We start from the raw sequence: 23,426 nt of genomic DNA, 5'->3' as shown, positions 1-23,426 counted from the left end.
GGAGAATTCGAAAAGCGTTGCTTTAGTCTGACAAATCGCTGTTTCTGTTTCACGCTGATCCAGAATTTGTCGAAAACAACAATCCATCGTGCCAGATATCTACAATGCAGGTAGAGGTATAATGGTGTTGGGAATGTTAGGAATATGAGCTCTTTCGGTAATAGTGGGACAACATATGGATGTCACAGGTTATGTGGAAATTGTTTCCAAAAGGATGTTTGTTTGTTATTCGGTTTTTAGGAGCATTAGCAACTAAGGCCATATTGCTCCGGGGATATGCGGTGGTCATTCCCTGACCTTTACGCATCCTCCGTATTTGGTGGTCACGGGCTCGAACCTCGGTCTAATCAAGAAGCGTGTGCTACGCACTGCTGCTCCTACCCACCTGGCTACGGAGGCGCCCCCAAAAGGATGATGTGTTATGCAGTAAGGCCGGAATTACACAATATTGGTTCCAGGAACACGAGAGTGAATTCAGCAGCCTCAGTCACCAGACCTCAATAGAGCAGCTGTGGGATAAAATGAAACGAGCTCTTAGGAGTAGTGAACTGCAGTCTTTCAAATTTCGAAACTGTGGGAGTAATTGAATTGACATGGATCAGTATCACTTTCGTCGCCATATAATACAACGAATCCAGGCTATTCTGAAAGCTTAAAGTGTGAGGTGGGGGTTGAAACCTACTCGCTACTAGGTAGATGTATCTAATAAAGTGGCTACTCGGTATATTTAGTGCACAATTTATTAAGAATATCCAATAATAATAATGGAAATAACAAATTTTGGGGAGGGATCAAAGGCTGATATCATTGTGGAAAATCATTCAAACTGTAAAATAAAATAAATACAAAGATAAGTTTTCATTGTCAGAAGGTTTAGGCTGGAATCCTCTTAAGGGGAAGTTATGGTATTTTTCCGCATCGTGGCCGAGTTGGGGCAAGGGGTTGCACGGTTCCTTTCCGACAATTCGCGGTCTTCATCCCGCAAAAAAAAGGTAAATCTACCACAGAATACATGCAATATATTTACAATCAGTTGTCTCAATGAGTAATGCAACTGAAGCTTTTTCCAAAAGGTATGAATGAACAGCGGGGGTGGCCAGTGTGTGCTGGCTTGACAAAAAATGAACTTCGAAAAAATACATAGATAATCCCATATTTTCTCTAAGTCTGGTCATGATAATAAGGTTGGTTGGTTAATTTTTTTTTGGCACCGGCAGCTTAGGCCAGAATATGCTAAACTGAAGTGTCATAAGGATTAAGATCTGTCTCGAGAACGTCAATTAATGGAAAGTAATAGCAAGGAAGATATTTATGTAATTTTTTTAGTTAAAGAACTCTTAGAAATGAAATGAGATTTGTAGCCAGCGATGCTACGTGGACTATATTAGGACACGAGAGGCTTTGGTTAGTAGGCTTCTATATATCTTCCTTCCGGCAACCAAACAACGATTTTGTTTAAGTAAAGTCCTGTTAACCAGAGTACATGAAAAAATAACATCACGTACTCACCTATCCTTGTTGTTACGTCAGATCCTTTGATAAGTAGGGACACTGGACTCTGATCATTCCTGGTAACCGTAACAGACGCACCTTTAATACTTAAGTTATAAGATAACTTGATTGTCTCTCCGCTAGGTGTCACTGCCTCTGTGAGTCTTCCATACTCGTCAAAGCTGTAAACATACGATCTCCCAGTACTGTCCGTTTTGCTTCTTAGTAAACCGTTGCTTCCATGGTAATCAAAAACTGTTTTAAAGTTAAAAGGAGTGGTGAAACTTTGGAGCATACGCATACGGGACATATCCAAACGACACTTTCCTCCTTGAGTGTTCTCAATGGTGTTCACCTGATTACTATAGTCTCTGAGGATATAAATCTTATTGCCTGCTGCGTCCGTGACAGTACTGAGTTTACCAAAACTGGTATTCACATTATACGAAAATGCATACACTGCTTTACCGGTCACAATATTCTTCGTAGCGATGTGCTGGCCATGGCGATTGAATATGTAAACTTCGTGGGTTTCCGGGGCATATATTTCGTATTCACTCACTTCGTTGGGAGCTGGCAATGAAGCCGCCACTGATCGAATCCTTAAATTTCCTTGATCACATATATGCAAGTTACCATCAGGAGTGACGGTAATCGATGAGATGGTGTTCAATTTAGATGCTGCTGCCAAAAAATGCTCTTCGTCAAAGCATCGACAGTTCTCGTCCATACAGCTGCACTTGGATTCCGATCCAGCAAATTTAACTATTCTTCCATCGCTGCCAATGATCCTCACGCGGTTTACCATCTGTGAATCGCTTTCAGCTACGTATAGATCTCCATTAGGGGCAAAAGCGATGCTCTGGGGCGATTCTAGATAGATGTCGGTGGCTAGATCACTCCTATCACGACCAGGAGCAGGAGATGGACATTGAAGGGGTCTTCCAGCAATTACTTTGAGTCGTTTATCTTGGGTTAACTTTAGAACCATGTGGTCATCCAGGACATGAAGCGCTCCATCGAGAGGGTTGATAGAAAGTTCGGTAGGCCATCGTAAATTTACCTGCAGAAGATAACAAAAAGTAGTTTTTAACACATTTCTACGAGAATAATTAAAAACAAACAAAACAAGATTTAAATTTTTCCGAATTTTTATAGAAAATTAGATGTGGACAATTTTCAGATATCTGCATACCTGAGATAAGCTGACTGTTCTTCCACAAGGAACTGGTTTCCAATGACTTTTATGATAATAATCTCCAATTACAGTATGGATGATCCCATTTCGATCCACAACTCGAATGTTCGTCCCATCAGCAATATACATTTCGTTTTTTTCCGAAATTGCTATACCTGTAAAGATTCCATTATCGAATTTTTAAAAAACCCATTTTTAAAATTTCCAACAGTAAAATACCAAATTCTTTTTTCAGTGAATTTTTTAAAATTAATTTCAGTAGCAAGAAAAAAATATCTATTATTACAATATCACAATGGCTACAGTTAATTTTAAGATGATTTTTTTTAATTTTTAAAACTATTTAACGGTATTATGGATGGGTTCAGTTGATCAAAAACTCCTTCCCAAGGAGGACTGAAGAGAGCTTAATAACTAGAAAGGAACAAATGGAAGTATTTATTACTATTATTAACTACTGTGATTTAATGATGTATCTATATCCATTAATGATATCGATATACAGTGTGGGTACAAGGAAAAGTTTTCTACTTTGATGCACCTTTTAGAGAAAACTGGCAGAAAGCATTCGCATTTGGTAGGCGCGCTACAGAGACAATGCAGAAGAGAATTACACAAAAACAAAAGTAAGTCTAAAGGTCATCACTAAAGGGAAATACGGGGGATATCAAAACGTTCATGCCCTCACCTAGATAAAACATCTGTAGGAAAATGCCGTTTTCAATAAAAGTTGTCTATATATTCAATAACTAGAATGTGAAATTTCATTCCAGTAAGTGATCGTACACCGGAGGTGGAGCCCAGAATCTAAGGAAGGACGCTATGGTTGACAAAGTGGAGTATCGAGTAGTGATCAAGTTCCTGCATTTGCAGGGCAAAAAAGCTCAGGAAATTGTCGAAGAAATGAAAGCTGTATATGGGCAGAATTGTCCATACTATGACACTGTAAAAAAGTGGAAACGGGAGTTCCAGTGAGGTCGTTTAGGTGTCTTTGACGAGCCAAGAGAAGGACATCAACATCCACAAACAGTGAGACGGTTGCAAAGGTTGAGCAGCTGGTGCTGAGTGACAGATGTGTGGCAATTGATTTCATCACAAATGCAATGTTCTCGCCAGTTGTTTGATTTGTGTAATGTGGATGTTGAGAACTTTTTTGATTGATCGATTGGTGACAAATGACGAATGCTGGGTATACAATGAAGAAATCATTGCGTGAACGCCGCTTTGATTCGTCTAAGGAAGTCATCAAAGAAGTGGAGTCGTGGTTTCAGGCAAAAAAGTGAGGACCTCTATGAGCAAGGCATTAAACAACTGATTCATAGATGGGAGTTGTGTTACTATACATGGAGAGTACATAGAAAAGGATTAAAGTTCCTAAGAAAATTCACCTTTCTAGGGCTATTATTTCTAGGTAAGGGTACAAACTTTTTGATACCCCCTCGTATGTGGTCAGTTTTATGCGAATGAAAGCCGTTCACTGGTACAAAGATATTAGGATAAAAGATACTAGTGTTCTGCGGAAAATAAAGCTTTGAAAGTGTTGTCATTGTAGACCTGAAAGCAAGCATCATACATGCCAATATTCTGTGTGATGTTTACGTACCTTTACAACAGTTCTTTGATTTGTGCAGCTGGGGACCACTAAGGACAATACCTCAACTAATTCTTTCTTTAATCTTGGTACACCTGCCTGTGTCAGAAGTTATCTTAACTCTCATAAGCACCACATCAACCCTGGTGGTGATGGTTGGTACTATTCTTTTGCGGAATCCTTGTCTGCATCGTCTCCTACCACATACGAATGCTTCCACCAATTAGCCTCTGCCATTTCTTTAAAAAATAAATGATAAAAGAATATTTTTTATGGTTTAACTTCTGTGTTGCACTTATAGGATTAATTTCTTTTTGTAACTTTCCTTCTCTAGGTCTCGTTTCTGTTAAATATAAAGATAAATTTTATGAACCTTTTGGCTCATTTTTCTCTGAAGAGAAAAAAAATAGCCTGGCAGTAAAGAATTTCTCATTTCGGAGGACTGAGTAAGAGTTAATATCCACCTAAAGGCACACCAGCCTTGATAGCAGGGTCAACGAAACAGATATGTCTAGGGAGCGTTATAACATCTGATCGATCACCGCGAAGTGTCCGCTGGATTAACTTTATTAGCTTCCGATGAAGGATTATGACCAATAGAAGAAGATTGGATATAAATAAGCTGTTTGCCACATCATTGTCGTCAACAGCCAGAAATCTGGCCATCGTGCCTTATTGAACTTCTTCCATAATTTGTTATACGAAGCGAAGGTTTAATCTTTATTAAACGGAAGAAAGCGAACTTTTACAAGTTTTAGGGTACGCAACTGGCTGAGAACAGTCTTAGTGAAATTATTGAGATCCGATTACTGTAGAGTCTTAAGAGAATTTTCTATCGTAGTGTGAAAACTACCGTTCCAATAAACATTGAAGGACGTAATGTGACTACCTCTACAGGAGTATCATAATGCGATTATCTTACTCCCTCACATCATGATTAAAATGATTGGTTGAAACCTGGCAAGTGGGTTAGCTGTAGTGTCTCTTAACCTAGAGACGCAGTAAGAACACAAAATGTTAGAAAATTACATCGCTAATGCATAATTTTAACATCACTTGAGTTTAATTTCTGTGGTGAGTAATCAAAATCGCCATTGCAATCTGAATCCAAGTTAATGCGGAAAGAAAATTAACTTATCGGAATTACGAGGGGTTCAAAAAGTTCTGAGAACAGGATGTATAAAATGTATTGCAGAATAGACAGCTTAATGTCTTATAAAATAGCATGCTGATGCAGTTTCTAAAATTTATTTTTATTTTAATTGGCAGGTGGAGGAAGAACGAATATTCGCAATTCGAGCATTGTTCTGCAATTAAATTTTTCACGAAAGAAAGAATGATTACAGTGTTTGAGAAGGTACCACCCAAGGTGATCGATAGAGTTTAAAACAAGATGGGAGTCAAGGTCTTCTCGGCCATCTGACGCAATCAGTTCTGAAACAACTGCCATGGTCGAAGAAAAAATTTAGAAAACAGAAGAATTAAACTGTCTGAACTTGAAAAGTACTTAACATTCCCCATTGAAACATTTCAACAATAATACATGAGCATTTGGGAATTCCAAAGTTTGTGCAAGATTAGTTCCCAGAAATCTTTCCATTCATGACAAACATCAAAAGAAAATTTAAAAATAATTCTTGCTAATCCAGATAGTTTTTTATTCAGTTTGGCGATTGCTGATGAGTACTTGACTACATTTTTGTGAACCTGAATTCAAATTAGAAAGCATGTAGTGGAAACACAAGGGATCTCCAACCCTAAAAAGTTTCGAACCAAACCATCAGCTGGAAAAGTGTTGACCTCCATTTTCTGGGGCACAAAAGGATTTTTATTAATTGATTACCCTGCACATAAAACTACAAAAGGGGGAATATATTATGCCAGCTTTATGCTGAAATTAAAAGCCACAATTCATGGGGATAAAAAGCGAGGAAATTGGGCCATTGGGTTTTGATTCTCCATGCAAAAATCCCAGGCCGCACAGGTTAAGATTCATGAATGTGGATTTGAACAATTAAAACCATGTACAGTCCAGATCCCGCAAGTATCACTCATTTTAAAGATGAAGTTATAAAGCAGTTGTAGAAGCCTGGTTTGATACCCGACCCGAAGAATGTTTTTAAAAGATTTAAAAAAAGAGTGGATTAAATACAATAAGTGTGATGAATTTTGGGGTGAATATATAAAGGAAAAAAAAAAAAAACAGAATTTTGTAGCTATGTCTTTTATACTCCATTCTCAGAACTCTTTGACCACTCGTCGTATTTGGCAATGTTTAGTTATGGATATTTAAGGTTTTTGATTTTTTTTTCTGTCTCTTTCATAAATATTTAAAAGTTATTCACTTCATCAGGTATTTATTTATTATTGCTGGTATACTGAAACGATACGCCTTATGGGCATTTCGAGATCACATAATGAAGGGCAGATTATTGCTTATGCAAATAAAAAAATTTACAAGTTTTTATTTACAAAAAATGAGTAAATATAGTTTATTAAAAAGAAAGCAAAAGTAGGAAACCCCCAAGGCGGCTCGCTCTCCGCATTGCTCTTTGATCGATTGCATCTTTGATAACGCAGTCTGCTACATGCCCCCTCCTAAGAATTTAGATGGCGAAAGTCAAGCAACACTGCTGTCTTGGTAGTTCCAAGCAGTATGTTGCATTCTTCTGGTTAATTTTAAATCCCAACAAATCGGGATACGAGATCCTTCCTCTTAAAGGAACCACATGCTGATGCATCATTAAATACCCACTTCACTTCATTAAATCCAGGGCAAAAGTTTACTCCATCAAATGCACTTAAATAATTTGCTGATATAATCTTGTTCTCAACCAGTCCTGCAAACAGAACATCCAACCAACATTTTAAGGCATTATGGGATCATGAACAACATTATTATTGTATCTGTTTATTTATCCCCGAAATACGGACCGTCTGGGGATGGTTATGTGCTAGGAGGGTATATAGGCTCACGTAATAAATACACAGAAAATATTTTTATTCGTATTGCAATATGCGATTAAAGTTGGTTGGCAGGGAGACGAAAAAAAAGGACCAGGAATTCTGGATGGATCCTTCTTGGGGCAATAGATTATCTATCTCTCTCTTTACACGACCTCAAAAACAATTTCGTGTTCTAATGTGCAATTCACATCCTCCTGGTATAAAGAAAATGTGCTAAAATGTGTTCCACAAACCATATCGCCTAGAGTGAATCTTGCTAAGAACTTCCGGCTGAGCACTCCTGTCCAACCCAAAAAGACCGTTGGTTCAAAAGACATTAACATAATTTCAGGGACTCTGAATCTTTTGAAAATCGACAGAGACTAGGTTGTGAGAAAAATAAAGATAGTTTACATGTATGTAGCAAAACGTATTTGTATCTAAGACGCTCATTAATGATGCCAACATATATTGGTCAGCAAAAGTTAAGGATCATTGACTTATACTGATTATTTTGGCCATAGCTTGCAAAATAATTAATATAAGTCGAAGAAGCACATTATGACGCAAGAGTAAAGTGTATGAATTTATGCATAAAGCAGCTTGTTTCTGAAATATGCAAATTAGCTTACTCTTATGGACAAAATTTGAAGGCGAAAGATGTCAACAAAAATTTGTTTATTCTCATTTACGATAAACTGTCTAAATATTGAATAAATTAATTCATTGTAATTCTGCGTCTTTTAAAAAAATATTGTGAAGAGAAAGAAAATTTTTACCTTTTGGATAAGCCAGCCTGGCCTCAGTGGCAGGTTTCCCATCTCCACAGAATTGCTTATCACCGGGAAGACATTTTTCTCCGCTACCAACGACCACTTGAATATTCTTCTTAACATCGGCAGACTCTAACAGACTAATAGCTCTTAGGATTTGATGACGTTCTGGATCAGAAATGTATAATTTACCATCCACGGGTCCGACCACAAGGTGATAGCGGTAGGCAACTTGAGCTGGGCTGCAAATAAAAAAAAAAAAAAAAGAAGAAACCTATGTCAAAAAAGAAACAATCTAATAACAAATACATACAAAGTTGTAACGTATTTGAATCATTAAAACTCTTGAAGAAACCAATTAAAAATGTACCTTAATTCTACTACAGTCCTAACCATGCCATCTGGAGTAATTTTCCTGATAAGATTAAAATCGCCCACATAAATGCTTCCGTCAGGAGTACTGGTTAATGCAACTGGCGCTAGGAGTCGCTGTTGTTTGGCAATTCCATTACATAAATCACACTGAAGGGGGCGTTGTTGTCCGTCTCCCATCGTGGTCATTAAAAGTTTAGGTTTGTTCTTGAGATAGATGTTACTCCCATCGCCTTTCTGCAGAATTCCTTTAAGAAAATTAAGAAAAGCGTAATTAATATTCATAATGATAACAGCAACGCCTAATTGCTTGATGCACAGATTTATGGAAATCAAATCACCGCAGGTAAAGTTAACATACACTTACTCTATTGCCACTTGGATTCGTGTCTCAACTAATTTCTGTTGTTAAACATTAATGGGTTCCTCAATCACTTTGCTTTGAAAGACAATTATGAATAACCCAATAGCAGAGACACTTGCAATCATTACTGAAACAATATCGGAATAAGTGATTAACTTGCTTATTGAGGAAGACAGCTTAGAGCTCATTAAGTTAGCATATAACCCTTAATAATGAAGCGAACAGATACAGCAGAGAGTAAATTACTTTGATTCCAATGAACGTTACAATCACTTACTGTTCATGAGTTTCCTGTCGTGTGTTCCAATAATCTGTGCTTACCATCCTTTTAAAGAGAAACGTTATTCATATAGCGAACTGATTGCTCCTCTGGACATTAGTAAAATTTTAATAAATGCTAGTATTTAATATTAGCGAAATAGTCCCTTGTGGCTGGATGGATTCTTCCACGATCTCTTTGTGTTGGAACAAGGTTTGTAACTATGATGTAATGAGATTCTTTTTATAGTAAATACACCTTTGTTGATAAACCTCATAGTAAATCTACTACTGACATTTAACCATTGATCCCAGGTTTGAAGAAATCATTCCCACACCATGATAAACGATGTCCTTCACTAAGATGCACCTTGTTCTTACAGGAAAGAAGGAATCACTGCATAGGCTTGATTCTCTCCCATAAGCCTATATTTGTATAACAGAAAACTGTCATACTTGGGATTGACTTATAGATGTTCTCAAGAAGTTCACTTCCGTTCATTACCACCCCACCATTTGTAGATTGAGGATTATTTCATTTATATTTACATATATAAATACTGTTGTTGTTGTAGAATTTTAACAGCACCAGGGATTTAGACTATATTGCGCCGTTGTGTATGATGTGAGTACAACTGTGTTCACAGGATAATTTGCATGTGAACCTCCTCCCTCTGCTTTAGATTAGCTAACTACAGTCTCGATTGAAGAGGGCTTTAGCCAGTCATCGAAAGAATTGGAACCCAAATCTCTCATAACTAGTGACAAGTGGTCAACCCAGTATACTGTCACTGAATATATTTAAATACTGGATTCTAAGACAGCTGAAAATCTGCTTAGAGAAGGAATCAAAAGATTTACTAGCGAATAAATCCCATTCACAGAGGGAAACAGGCATTAGGAAGAAGGCAGTTCTCTCCAATTGCTTTAATTATAAGGCAGTAAGTTTTTGAGTTAAATCGAACCTTTTTGATTGATAAAAACTATAGCACTTGAAGTTGAAGCGTTTGGCTTTCAGATTCCAATCATTAAATAATGTGTAATTCACGCAGTACTGACAAAAGTAATCGGACATCTATATGTTTCAAAGAACCTTTTATTGATACCGTGGTTTATCCAGCATTATAATCGTACAATACCTTTATTCTTCATTAGGCAACAGTGCTGTGGCTACCTAATGCAGTCTTGATGTTTCTACAGTACAAAATGTAGAGAAGTTTTCCATGAATTTGGTCGAAAATCTAATTGTGTACATTGGAAATTATTTTTATAAACTATGATAAAACATTTTCTGTTAAGGATCTGTTGCAGAGCCCGAATAGAATGTTTGGAGTTTCAGCAATTCTGTAAATTATACCGATCTTGATGGAGTCACTGAGAATAACTTTTTTCCACTATCTTGGAGTTGCTGGATGAAATATTTGATAACACGGTGGTTTCTAACCATCATTATACCATTGGTGTATGGTAAAATCATCTGATTTTTATTTCTAAGACAGAATGTTTCAGAAGAATCCACAAACTATTCCAGCGCTGAAGAAAGCGACAGAAGATAATTTTTTTCTGTGCTGAAGGAAACGTTGGGACATAATCTTTGAACTTTACAATTCGATTGCGATATATTATTGATAAACCTGGAGGACACATTGAACATGTCGGATTTGAATTTCCCAGCACTACTAAATATAGTTCAAGTGCTAATTTCAGTTTCTAACTGATATTTTAAGTTCTCCAGATGAATAAATTTCTAGCATGAACATAGTTACCTTTATATCCATTCATAAGAAGTGGATGGCGAGTATGATTAATTTTTCTTATCTCACAGGAGTGTCCACACTCTTTTGGTAATACAGCGCACGATGTTAGTTGTGAATTCAAGTTATCTCCCAGCATTGATTAATCATCGTAACATGAATGGGGATTATCTAAAAGAAATCATTCTTCCATCTGTCTTCTATTTGAATCCGGATGATTCCTAAAAATACCAAGTAGTAGTATTTCTCATTAAATAAAAGATACAATAAATTGTAATAATCAGTTACCTTCGTGGAAATTGTAGCGGTGATGAACATCGAGGTTCCAGCCACCAATATCCGATATGCTCATGTCATGACCACTCACTTGAGTTGTCTGTACCTCCCAGATGGTGTGTGGACAAGTAGCATATTCATAGCCTACGTGCACTGTAAGAATAAAAACCAATAGTTATTTTTCACCCAGTAAGACTGCATTCTTTCAATGTGCAGGTATATAACAAAAGAAAATACTTGATTGCCCAGAAAGATAGTTTCAAATTAAGTCGTTTATCAAAACTCCTGAAAACTAGGAATAAAAAGTGTTTCTAAACTCTTAATTCTAATTGTGTATGTATTTATTTAAATATATGTACTTCTTAAATTATTTCTTAATAATCCTCGAATTACCTGCAGAACACTAGATAATTTATTCATTGCATTCAGACATCATGAATATTAAAAGTTGAACGTTACCATTTTTCAAATGGTGCGTATCTGTTAAAACCCCCACTTAATCACTATAAGCGCTTCTCAGATACTTTCTAATAAACAACAGAAATGTCTTTGCTGCTGCTGGCGTTCGAAAGGCGAGTGACATCAAAATCCCTTTCCTAAATCAATGTTTGCACTATTCATTTAATGAATTTCTCGCTATGTAAGTTTTCCCTCTTACTTCTTATGGTTCCTTATGTCTAGAAAGGGAGATCATTCGCTTAATATGAACATTGTAAACAGATAATTAAAAATGGTAACACTTCTATCTGATTTCAAATGAATTCGCGGTGAATAGGTTTTCGAAATTAGTCAAAATCTTCGTTGGAGTTTTGTTTCAACACACAATTAGCAATTATTACAATAGAGATGTCGTTAAATGAGAGGCTATTAAGTCTTGAATATTGTAGAAGGACTAGATGCATTCTTTAACAATCAGCTGAGCATCTAGGGAGAGAAAGTCATAAAATAATCTATTTATATACGACACCACAAACTGTCGCTCAGAGATTTTAGAAATGTTTCTGGCATATTCCGACATGAACCTCTTGTATATACAGTAATTTGGAGAAGTGTGGCATTGGGAGTAGGCTGCTGCAATGGATAAAGGAATGATTAACTTGGTATAAGACGAAGTCTTATTAGGTTATAAATGGACGGCGATCCAAATGGATCAGTGTTATGAGTGGGTTGTGTGCTAGGACCTTCTCGCTTTTCATTAATGCAATGCATCCAGCATTGGCGAAGATGAAAATGGTCTAAGAATTATAATACAAATGGGTGCCGTCAATACCAGAAGAGATGAAAAAGAAAAAAAAGGGCACTACTTATTACACTATACAAATAAACGGTCTCAGATCACACCTTGAGTACTGTCCAGAGGTCTGGAAGCCTCATTTCAGAAAAGAGTAAGTCTTAACAAGGACCAATGAAGGCAGTACAACTACATTTAAATGTTTAAAGCTTTAAAATATTTGAGCATGCTTAATGTTGGGAGTGTATCTTTGGGATTTAAAAGGTTTGGGAAAACTAATTGATGGGCGAGGGTGTTGGTATGTCATATCTTTCTAAAATAGCGCAAAGGGACAATTCAAGTTAAAGAAAGATAATTGTAGACTGGATATAAGAAAAATTATGTAATAAAAGGTATTCAGGTATTGGAACAAGTTGTCACAACCTTGTACAGTCGGACAGCTTATGAAGATTTAAAGAGGGAGTAAAATATAAAACTGGAAGAAATTATCTTTCTTTTGAACCGTGCAACCACAAAAGTCGAAGAACTCGGACATCGTGAGAATTGCATTGCAAAGAAAGAAGCCAAGGACTCTCGTGAGAGAGAGAGAGAGAGATGACAAGTATATTAATTTATAGTCAATAAATGTGGGATTCTTTATCGCCAATCTAGGTTATTTCTAAACCTCATTACCATGCGCTTATTAACTACTTTCCATACACCGTTTGCGCTTGTAATAATTTACAAAAAATCTCATTTCTTTCGCGCATCCTTTGGGTGCGCGCACCACAGTTTGTGAACCGCTGATCTCCAGCACATGTTTACACCGGTTGATGGCCAACTTGCCACCTATCGAACTCGGCAGACAAAGCCCGGTGTGCTCACTCGCTTTCAGGTCATTATCGAAGCATCTGAACCCCTTAATGATATTTTCATCCCCATAATAGTGGCATAATTGCCGTAGCGCCGATACCCGCGGAGCGAGCCAGGTAGTCTCCCTCCTACCTTTATCAAATCAATTTGTGCGACGGCTTCTGTTGAGAAGTGGAAAAATAGAAAAGTTTTAACGTCTCACTCAAGTTTTCCAGTCGCGGATTGCAGACTGAGGCCACATTGTGGCAGGTATGTTTATGGGCTCGTAAAGCCATTTCGCGTGCTCTCACCGTTCACTCAGGCGAACGTTAGGGTTGAACATCAACTTTGCCGTTATTTCATTTTGCCACACTCGGTAGATATATACGGCAGTCTCCCGGACTGCGGATGTTGATTTATGCTGGGCATTTAAACGGCACTAGCGGTAGAGGAACGTGAGCGGACTTTTTTATGCCGCTGCAGCGATGAGTTCCTTCAGACGATTTACGCGGACACACGCTCACACACACACATCCGTGATATTGTGAATTTGTTTATCGCTCACCTGCCATTTACTTTCCCAGAAAATAGATCATTTAACTCTCTGTTTGAACTCTAAATTATGGACAGAAACTGTGATCTTACTGTAAAACGTTCTTGAACGTGTCATGTTTTGAAAATTGTCCTTGCGATAGCAGCAAGAAAGTTCAATGAGGTCTTTGGTTGACAACAGATGAAAATTCAATTGTTGGTTGATCGGTATCAAAGTCCCATTATTAGTTGATTGTTATCAAAATCCAATTGACATCAAAAACCATTGTTATCTGCTGTCAAAAACCACTGTTGTTTTTCCTCCAGCAAACAAGCAAATCCACGACAACAGATGAAAATTCCATTGTTGGTTGATCGGTATCAAAGTCCCATTATTAGTTGATTGTTATCAAAATCCAATTGACATCAAAAACCATTGTTATCTGCTGTCAAAAACCACTGTTGTTTTTCCTCCAGCAAACAAGCAAATCCACGACAACAGATGAAAATTCCATTGTTGGTTGATCGGTATCAAAGTCCCATTATTAGTTGATTGTTATCAAAATCCAATTGACATCAAAAACCATTGTTATCTGCTGTCAAAAACCACTGTTGTTTTTCCTCCAGCAAACAAGCAAATCCACGACAACAGATGAAAATTCCATTGTTGGTTGATCGGTATCAAAGTCCCATTATTAGTTGATTGTTATCAAAATCCAATTGACATCAAAAACCATTGTTATCTGCTGTCAAAAACCACTGTTGTTTTTCCTCCAGCAAACAAGCAAATCCACGACAACAGATGAAAATTCCATTGTTGGTTGATCGGTATCAAAGTCCCATTATTAGTTGATTGTTATCAAAATCCAATTGACATCAAAAACCATTGTTATCTGCTGTCAAAAACCACTGTTGTTTTTCCTCCAGCAAACAAGCAAATCCACGACAACAGATGAAAATTCCATTGTTGGTTGATCGGTATCAAAGTCCCATTATTAGTTGATTGTTATCAAAATCCAATTGACATCAAAAACCATTGTTATCTGCTGTCAAAAACCACTGTTGTTTTTCCTCCAGCAAACAAGCAAATCCACGACAACAGATGAAAATTCCATTGTTGGTTGATCGGTATCAAAGTTCCATTATTAGTTGATTGTTATCAAAATCCAATTGACATCAAAAACCATTGTTATCTGTTGTCAAAAACCACTGTTGTTTTTCCTCCAGCAAACAAGCAAATCCACGACAGAATACATCCAATTTGTAGACTCAATATGCTGGCACCTCATAGTCTTAGTTGCTTTGGCGCTTTATACACACACACACACCATTCCGTAAACAGCGAATGAAGATAAATAACACAAACATACATAACCATTTATTAATGACAAAAATAATTTATTACTCATGAGTGTCAAAATCTTAAGTTTGGCTCAAAATACGCTGTAGTAATAATTGCGCAACAGGACAGTTGCAAACTATACTATACATGTTTCTTAAAAAGAATCATTACCTGTAGCAGACGCTATTCCGTATACTTTCTGTCTGTACACATTCCTTCTATTCCAGGCGTACGTAAATTTTATACCCGGATCCGCTTCGAATTTTTTTTCGAATAAGATTCCTTCGATGGAAATCCGAAGGTGGATTAACCTAAGGGCGGAAGGGATGGCATCGGGGGTGAGCTGAAGTTGAATTGTGGAAAGATATCCCGATGCTCTGCTACTGTGGTAGACCAGCTTTAAGTCCGTACCAGGAATCGGCAGACTCTCCTGTATAACCTGCGAGCCAAGAAGAGGAATTACAGTGAAGTTTGTTTCACATAAATCCGATTTTCTTAATAATGCTCATGTGTATGTACGTTGTATTTTAAATTACACTTCGTGGCAGATTACCTGAGATTCCGCTAATACCGAGCTTCTCTCCGGACATCCGCCTTGAAAGCCGTGTTTCCACGTTGCCAAGACAACGGGCTTCATGACATCGTAATCGTGGTCCAGACAGAGCGGTGGTTTGTACTCTTGTGGCTTCTCTTCTTCCATCGACATCGTCACCTGGTCGATTACTACGATTTCGTTCCAAGGAACCACCACAGTCAGATCTTTTGGTCGGAAAGGATTCCTTTGAAACTGTAGCTTCACAGCCCCTCCTCCATTCACCAGAATGTCAAACCTAAGGCAATTAAAGTCAAAAGAAGCTTATCAGGACATGGTCTGAAAACTTATTTGATGATGGATACTACTATATAATTTAGGTCAGATTTGTTTATTAATTACAACCTTTGTTTTAATTTTATTAATTTTTAGTAAATTCCACATGCAGGTATTCAAAATAGTCCCCATAGGGACTTTTTCGAATAAATTTGATTTTTGAATGATTCATTTGATTTTGAATCATTTCAAAATTGGGAACTATTTTGAATGATTTTGATTTTTGAACGATTCAATGATTCGTTTTATTTTGAATGGTTCAATGATTTTCATAATAAATTCCTTTTATGAACATTGGCTCTTTTTCTTCATTTCGAGTCATTAATATTTATAATATGCATTAATTTATTTAAAGATCCAAAGAAAGAGCACTAAGGGACTCCATCTCCAAAAACGAAAGTTGTAAATTGTATTTTATTCATCTGTTTTTTTCGTCGAAACCGACTAACTTGGCCCTGGGTTAATAACTCCATACCCTGCCAGCTGTAAGTAAAAATAAAACGAAGATATCCCACTCAGTTATAATACCTCGCCAAGGAATGCAAACTGCAAAAGAGCCGTCTGTTATCTACTCTAAGATATTACCTTAAGATGGCTATTTCAAAGTGTCTTCTTAACAGCTAAATTACAAGAGGCATGATTTAGTGAACAGAAGTTGAGCTGTAGAGTGTTCAACTTTTGCCATAAACAATATTTAGTATGAATATTTTATCAGCCTGGCCTCGGAAGCAGTTTAGAATGTTTCACACCCCCGCTAGTTGCATCTTCAAGACGAAGCTGATTCAATTAAAACCCGTCTTAAGAAATGTATTAAAGTGAAGTTATAGACCATTGAGGATTCAGCTGCGTTATTAAGAAGCCATTTCACTTACCAACCCGATTCTCGCGTGACTGTAAAACCAGGCAGTGGACTTCCAGCTATACCCACTCGTATGCCCATCACTCCTGTTCCGGTGTTGCTGACGACCTGGCCTCTAATGACTGAAGCGCGGCTAATAGAGGATAAAGAATGACGTAATGTAGGAAAATACAGATACCACAGAGATAAGAGAAATGGTACACAAGATACAATATGTAACAGTACAGTTTATCACGATAGCTGGAGAAATAGGTATAGACAGTTTTAGGCAGAGGATTAAAGATAAGCTTAAGTATCACGAGCGATTCTGAGATGTCATGCATGAACACGGGAAACAAGATTAAGAGATTGGGGCACGAACAATTTCGGTAATAAGATTCTTACTGGGAACTGCAGAAGCAGATAACAGAAAATGAAATGGGTAAATGGTATGTAAAAATTACCCAAACCTCGTCTCTAATCTATAAATACTCATCTATTACTCACGTATAAGATGGCTACTAGGTAAAAGGAGCCATAGAAAGATATATTAGTACATAGAATAAATTATATTAAATAAAATAAGGCGTTTTAACGAACTATTTCATGATGGTCTTTGCTTACCTGGTGTTAAAATGGTTCCAAAGAGTGCTGATGCAGCATTAAAATAAAGTAGAGTATTTTAATTTGAAATGTTTTACATTATAAAAGAACTCAATAAGATAGTTTAAAATTGTAGGTTACGGTTTCATTCATTTTTTAAATAAAAGTATTGAAATCAAATAGCTTTTCTATTTCTGCGCAGCCTTCCTTAAGCAATTTTTAAAAATATATTTTTTTATCCTTTTTAACCCTACCTGTCGTTGAAGGTGCTTTTGTGGGCATAGCTTTGTACGGATCCCTCTTCAATGAGAAACTGCATTCTCTGGAAGAACGAAGCTGTCACTGCAGGGGGTTGCTTGCGAAGTAGAATGTCAAGAGGATCGGCAGCCGAAAAACAAAGCGGATTGTTTTCACAGGCGACATCTACGCAACATTCACTGTCCTCGCAATCTACAAGTCCATCTATCAATGAAAACAAATATTTATTCCTAATTAGAGGAGAAATTATTACATACACTGTTAAGTTATATAGGGGAGGGGATAAGGAAATAAAAATATAAAGTTAGACCAACTAACCATTGTCATTGTCCGATCCATCTTCGCATTTTCTTTCTAAAGAGATTCCACAGTCGGTACCATCCCAGTCAGTGTCGCACTGACAAATCCATTCGTTCTCTTCTCCAATGATGCACTCACCATGACTGTTACAGTTCCTCGGACAGCCTTCTGCAATATAAGGATGAATTTAATATAAAACTTCGGTTGCTACATCTTCTACAATCGTACAATTATAAGTTGTAGGCCTAATGATATTAGATTAAACAAAAAACAGTGGAAGGACCACATTATTTTCCCCCCAAACGTTCAAGTCTAATTTCAGTGTTTCTTTATTATATCAACTGGATTATCTATATTTTCTTAACTAAAAACCTTATTGACTAAGTTATTGAGCCAAACCATCCATTACCCAAAGTGCAGTGTCTTCCATTCCATCCCTGAATACAAAGACAAGTTCCATTTCGACACTGCCCATGTTCCAAACAGCGGGGATCACAGAGCTTCTCATTGCATTTTGACCCACTCCAACTATCCAAACATACGCACAAACCTCCTTCACAGTGTCCATGGGAACCGCAGTCCAGGTCGCATTTTTCTGAAATAAATAAAAGAAAATGTAATGAAAAATTAAATTCATAAGTGTAATTAAAATCGGTTCGCGCTTAAAAGATGTTAATTTTTGCCATCTTTTTGAATTATTATTATGCTAACGGGTCTGAAACGTAACGCATTCGTACTTCTTTTATATCAATGTTGTTTTTCCAAAACTATTTGCATATGTTGTTTACCAATAAAAGAAACCACTTTTCGCGCTGTTAGTATGAAATCCTTCGACAAACACGTTACCTTGGGAGCAATCAATTCCTGTCCACTGTTGATCACACATACATCTTTGCTGTTCCAGATCAAACTGACCATGTCCAGAACAGTCCGGAAGACACCGTAACGCATCACTGTCAGGTTCGCTACAGTCGGCACCTTTCCATCCTTTTCTGCAAATGCACATACCAGTAAGACAGACGCCATGACTCGAGCACTCTGGATCCAGGCAGTCCACTGAAGTAAAAATATAAATAAAAAGGTAAAAAAAAACAGCTATAAAAGTTAATTTATTAAACTTTTTCCAATAGAAGACTTAAGAAACGAATGGAGTCATTTCTGTATAGTACATAACTGTGTATGCGTCAAAGGTCGCTATTTTTGTTCCCCAACAAGACCTGGGTGTACCCTAAGATTTACGGGGTCGTTACTGTTTAATACGAGTGACATTTTGGAAACAAACGTGTCTGGAACGTTTGGAGGGGGTTACAAGTGACACTTTGTAACCATCACTGCTAATACATGCTGTCTGTAAAACCTCCCCCTTGTTGTCTTGCGCTACTTACTAATTGCCATTTGCTAACACTTAGTAAATTTCTTATTCTCCTCCAACTTTCTATATTAAGAAACCACACTGTCGAAATTCTTTAACATGAGGAATTTATGGTTGGAAGTTTAAGAATTTCTATAGTTTGCATTACTAGAAATCTGACAAGCATTTCTATTTTTATTTATATTGAGGGAGTCGTGTGTACTGATTCAAGTTTTTACAATATATAAAGATAGAAAAATTCCTCCCATTTTGATAGAATTAGAAATTTCTACATAAGTTCTTTTAAACATAGCATGGAAGTTATCATAACCATTGAGCTATTCGAGTGGGCGTTAGAATGGACAAGTTGTAAAGAAAATAGGTTACGTTTATTCAGGGCGTTGTGCTCTGTTGAACTAAAAAGGAAAATATGTTCAGTATAAATCGAGATATGTTTAAAAATATATATAGACGAATTTACTTGGAGACCAGTTATTACAATGTGAACGGGGAGATGTGATAAAGTTAATATGTGCATACGCATTTATGAACCTGCCTAGAAATACACTGCTCGACAAAATTAACAGAACATGTAGAAAACTTGCTCATCTGAGTTGCCCAAATAATTCGCTGTATGATTTTTTCGCCTCAAAGGTGGTGTCCGTTGTGTATATGTCCGTTCTGATATTCCCTGTCAGAGACTTGGTAATTTGGAATCTCTTTTCGATCTTCTCTGGCTTAAAATCTTCTTTCTGTCAAATTCATCTGTTGTCTCTACCGTTCTCCCAACTCCTTAATCAGTTGAAGTTCTTTGACTTCTCTTTGCAACTTGACTTTCTCCAGTCCAACTTTCCTAACAGTGAGGTAATTTTCCTTAGTGATTTTAATGTTCACAACTCCAGCTGGCTTCCGTTTTCTATTCACACCGATCCAGCTGGTCGAAATGCTGAGGCTTTTGCAATGACTAATGACTTCGCACAGATTGTTCATTTACCTTCCAGAATACCGGAAAATCCTAACCATACAGCCAACATGCTTGATCTTTTTCTCACAAACAACCGTTCTAAGTACACGGTCGAAGTGAGTGGTCCTTTAGGCACCTCAGATTACTACTTGGTGATTGTTTCTTCTCCAATGGAGCCGTTATCTGATTGCAATTCCCAACCTCGTGTTGTTTGGCATTACAAAAATGCAGAATGGGATGAACCTGCGAGATTTCTTTTCCTTGGTCGGATTGCTCTTTCAAACTTCTGATGTCAACGTTTGTTCAGATCGTATCGGTGAAATTATTCTTGTAGGAATGGAATCCTTTATTCCACACTCGACTTTAAAATCTCGTCCTTTATCTAAACCTTGGTTTTCCAATAAATGTGCTAAGGTTGAAGAGAAGAATGTTGCATATCGTAATTGGCTTGTTTCCAATTCTTCAGTTTCATTTTCTGCCTACACAAAAGCTCGCAACAATTGTAATTTAAACTGATTAATAACCGAATAATAAAGCAGTTATTAATCAGTCCAAACTAAATTTTGAAGAGGCTAAAAGTAGAAAATTTGCTTCTTGCCCTAATGGTAGCCGAGCATTCTTGATCTCTTGCCAAAGCTATTGGCAGCAACTTTTGCCCATCTCTACTCCCACTTCTGTCAAAACCAGATGGTTCTGTTGTCACTTCGGCCAAGGATAAAGATGAGCTGCTAGCATCCCATTTTTCTTCCAACTCATGTATTAATGATCTTGGTAAAACACCTCTCACCATTCCCAACACGCTCCATTCAATGCCTCCTGAGGTCCTCCGTCAAAAGGATGTCAGAAGGATTTTGACGAAACTTGATGCTGAGAAAGCTCCAGGTCCTGATGGTATTTCTCAACTTGTTCTCAAAACCTGTGCTCCTGAACTTACTCCTGTTCTTTGTCACCTTTTTTTCACTTTCTTATTCCAATGGTGTTTTTCCTTCTGCTTGGAAATTTCCAGGCAGAAGGAATCTCATATCCAGCCCTAAAGAGGGTGACAAATCCCTCCATCCAATTATCGTCCCATTGCAATTACTTCTACTCTTTCTAAAGTAATGAAGAAATCAATTAACCGCCAACTCAAACTACCTAGAAACCTTCTGTCTGATCAATGATCGCCAGTATGTATTCCGTCAGTGTCGATCCGGTGGTGATATTGTGGCTTATGTTACCCATTTATGGGCTAATACAATGGAAAGGTTCGGGGAAACACAAGTAGTGTTTCCTCTTGACATATCAAAGGCTTTCGATCGTGTTTGGCATAAAGGTCTTCTAAACAAGTTTCCGTCTTATGGTTTGCCAACTGATTTTTGTAATTGGTTATCCAGTTTTCTCCCTGATCGCTCACTGAGGGTGGTGGTAGATGGCTCTCTGTCTTCTAACTTCTCCACTAATGCTGGTGTCCCCTATGGTTCAGTTCTTTTCCTCTTGTATATTAATGACCTTCTTCCATTGGCTGGAAGTCCTATCCATAGTTTTGCCGATGATAGCCCATTATATTCCACTTTCCATTTTGAGAACCCTTGCCGTGCTCAATCAGCTTCAACTTCTAGAATATCTGCCACCAATTCCTTAAATGCCGATTTTCAGGTAATTCTCCAGTGGGGCAAAGACAACTTAGTTGATTTCAACCCTTCTAAAACTCAGTCTTGTCTTTTATCTCGCAAAAAGGATTCTTCTGCTCCTTTGCTTATCTTTGGTGACACTCCGATTTCTAGGCAAAATGATATATCTCTTTTGGGGATTACCCTGTCTTCTAATCTCTCTTGGCACAAGTACATTACAAATATTGCTTCCTCTGCATCTAAAAAACTTGGTTTTCTCTTTCGCTCTCGGCGTTACTTTTCTTCCAAACAGCTGCTCACTATATACAATTCTCAAACCGCCCTACCATGGGATATTGTTCCCACATCTGGGGTGGTGCCCCCAAAACCTCTCTCAGGTTTCTAGATTCCATTCAGAAGAGGGCTGTTAGGTTAATTAAGGATTCATCTCTAACAGAGTCTCTCCACTCGCTTTCTCATAGACGTACTGTTTCTGCTGCATGCCTCTTCTACAGATACTTCCATGGGCACTGTTCTTCTGAACTGGCGCTCTCTCTCTCTCTCTCTCTCTTTCAAAACAGTCTGAACTCGTGCCCCCACCAGCCAACGTCCATTTACTGTCCAACTTCAAACTCACAGGACGAACTTTTCATCTTCCTCGTTTATTCATTCAACTGCCGTTTTCTGGAACAACCTTCCTTCATACGTATTTCCTGAAAATTACAGTCTACAGAAGTTCAAGTCCAATGTCAACGAATATCTTCTTTCGTCTTCTCAACCTCCAACCCAAGCACGCTACTAAGTACTATAGGTTCTAATACCTCTCGTGTTCGGGGTATCAGAAAATTAAAAAAAAAAAAAAAAAAAAAAAAAAAAGAAAGAAAACGTGGTGTAACTCGTGCAGCTTGCGTTGAAGCGGGACAAAATTTGGTATGGTGGTGTACCATAGAATAATGATGAAATGAGGAGACAGCGAGAAACGTTGGATAGGTATAAGGGACATTTTAGGGAATGTATGAGAATTACCAAAAAAGGTCACATTACAAGATGCTCGAAAATATTGTCACATGATATCAGTACGCATATGATCCCCTCCAACGGTTAAACACACCTGCGAGCGGCGAACCATGCTCGATATAATGTGTCTAGATGATTCTATGGCAACAAATCCCATTCTTCAACTGGCGCAGACCCTAGCTCACCAAGTGACCGAGGAGTTGGCTGTCGGCGTGTAATGCAATGCCCAAGGACAATCAACAAACGTTCGATCCGATTTAAATCTGCTGAACGTGCTGATCTCGGCTGTCGTTGGATATCTTTAGTTTCAAGATATTCCTCCACCACTTAAGCTCTATGTGCAGTGGCGCTGTCGTGCATGAAAAGAAAATCTGAGCCCCCTAAAAAGTCGCACAAAGGGGGTTCGAGGATCTGTTCTCGATACCTGTGCGCAGTTATGGTATCTCTATCAAAAAAAAAAAAAAAAATGAAAAGGGCCGTTGATCATTATTCCGCCCCACAGTAAATTCACACTCCACATTGTGTCCCTTTCTCTGATGGTGAAAAGATGGTACCGCTTTCCTCGTTGGCTCCAGATGAAATAATGTCTAGAATATATTTGTAGGCCTAAACGGGATTCCAATTATATTGTGAATAGTGTCATCGGAGACACTGTTCACAATAAAATATTCACGAAAAAC

At 37.6% G+C, this 23,426-nt stretch overlaps 1 protein-coding gene across 6 annotated transcripts in view; it reads right to left on the bottom strand.

The window, feature by feature from the left end:
• The window catches only part of LOC150078006 (teneurin-m-like), a 432,793-nt gene that overhangs the window by 22,646 nt on the left and 386,721 nt on the right, over positions 1-23,426 (bottom strand). For 5 of the 6 annotated variants that reach the window (XM_090384265.1, XM_090384268.1, XM_090384269.1 and 2 more), the window contains 13 exons: positions 18,672-18,881; positions 18,235-18,420; positions 17,844-17,993; positions 17,522-17,729; positions 17,289-17,315; positions 16,699-16,818; positions 15,512-15,788; positions 15,130-15,397; positions 11,036-11,176; positions 8,370-8,619; positions 8,006-8,241; positions 2,687-2,844; positions 1,510-2,554 (listed from right to left, as the gene is read on the bottom strand). In XM_090384265.1, the coding sequence (XP_090240391.1) occupies positions 1,510-2,554; positions 2,687-2,844; positions 8,006-8,241; positions 8,370-8,619; positions 11,036-11,176; positions 15,130-15,397; positions 15,512-15,788; positions 16,699-16,818; positions 17,289-17,315; positions 17,522-17,729; positions 17,844-17,993; positions 18,235-18,420; positions 18,672-18,881 (3,276 nt within the window). The remainder of the gene's footprint in view (positions 1-1,509; positions 2,555-2,686; positions 2,845-8,005; positions 8,242-8,369; positions 8,620-11,035; positions 11,177-15,129; positions 15,398-15,511; positions 15,789-16,698; positions 16,819-17,288; positions 17,316-17,521; positions 17,730-17,843; positions 17,994-18,234; positions 18,421-18,671; positions 18,882-23,426) is intronic. The other variant, XM_090384267.1, reaches the window with a different exon arrangement.

This window comes from Mastigoproctus giganteus, chromosome 11 (genome assembly GCF_048544385.1).
Source record: "Mastigoproctus giganteus isolate SK-2022 chromosome 11, ASM4854438v1, whole genome shotgun sequence".
In the NCBI taxonomy this organism is placed as follows: domain Eukaryota; kingdom Metazoa; phylum Arthropoda; class Arachnida; order Uropygi; family Thelyphonidae; genus Mastigoproctus; species Mastigoproctus giganteus.
Note: the sequence above shows the minus strand (reverse complement) of the source record. Positions and strands in the feature narration are given on the sequence as shown.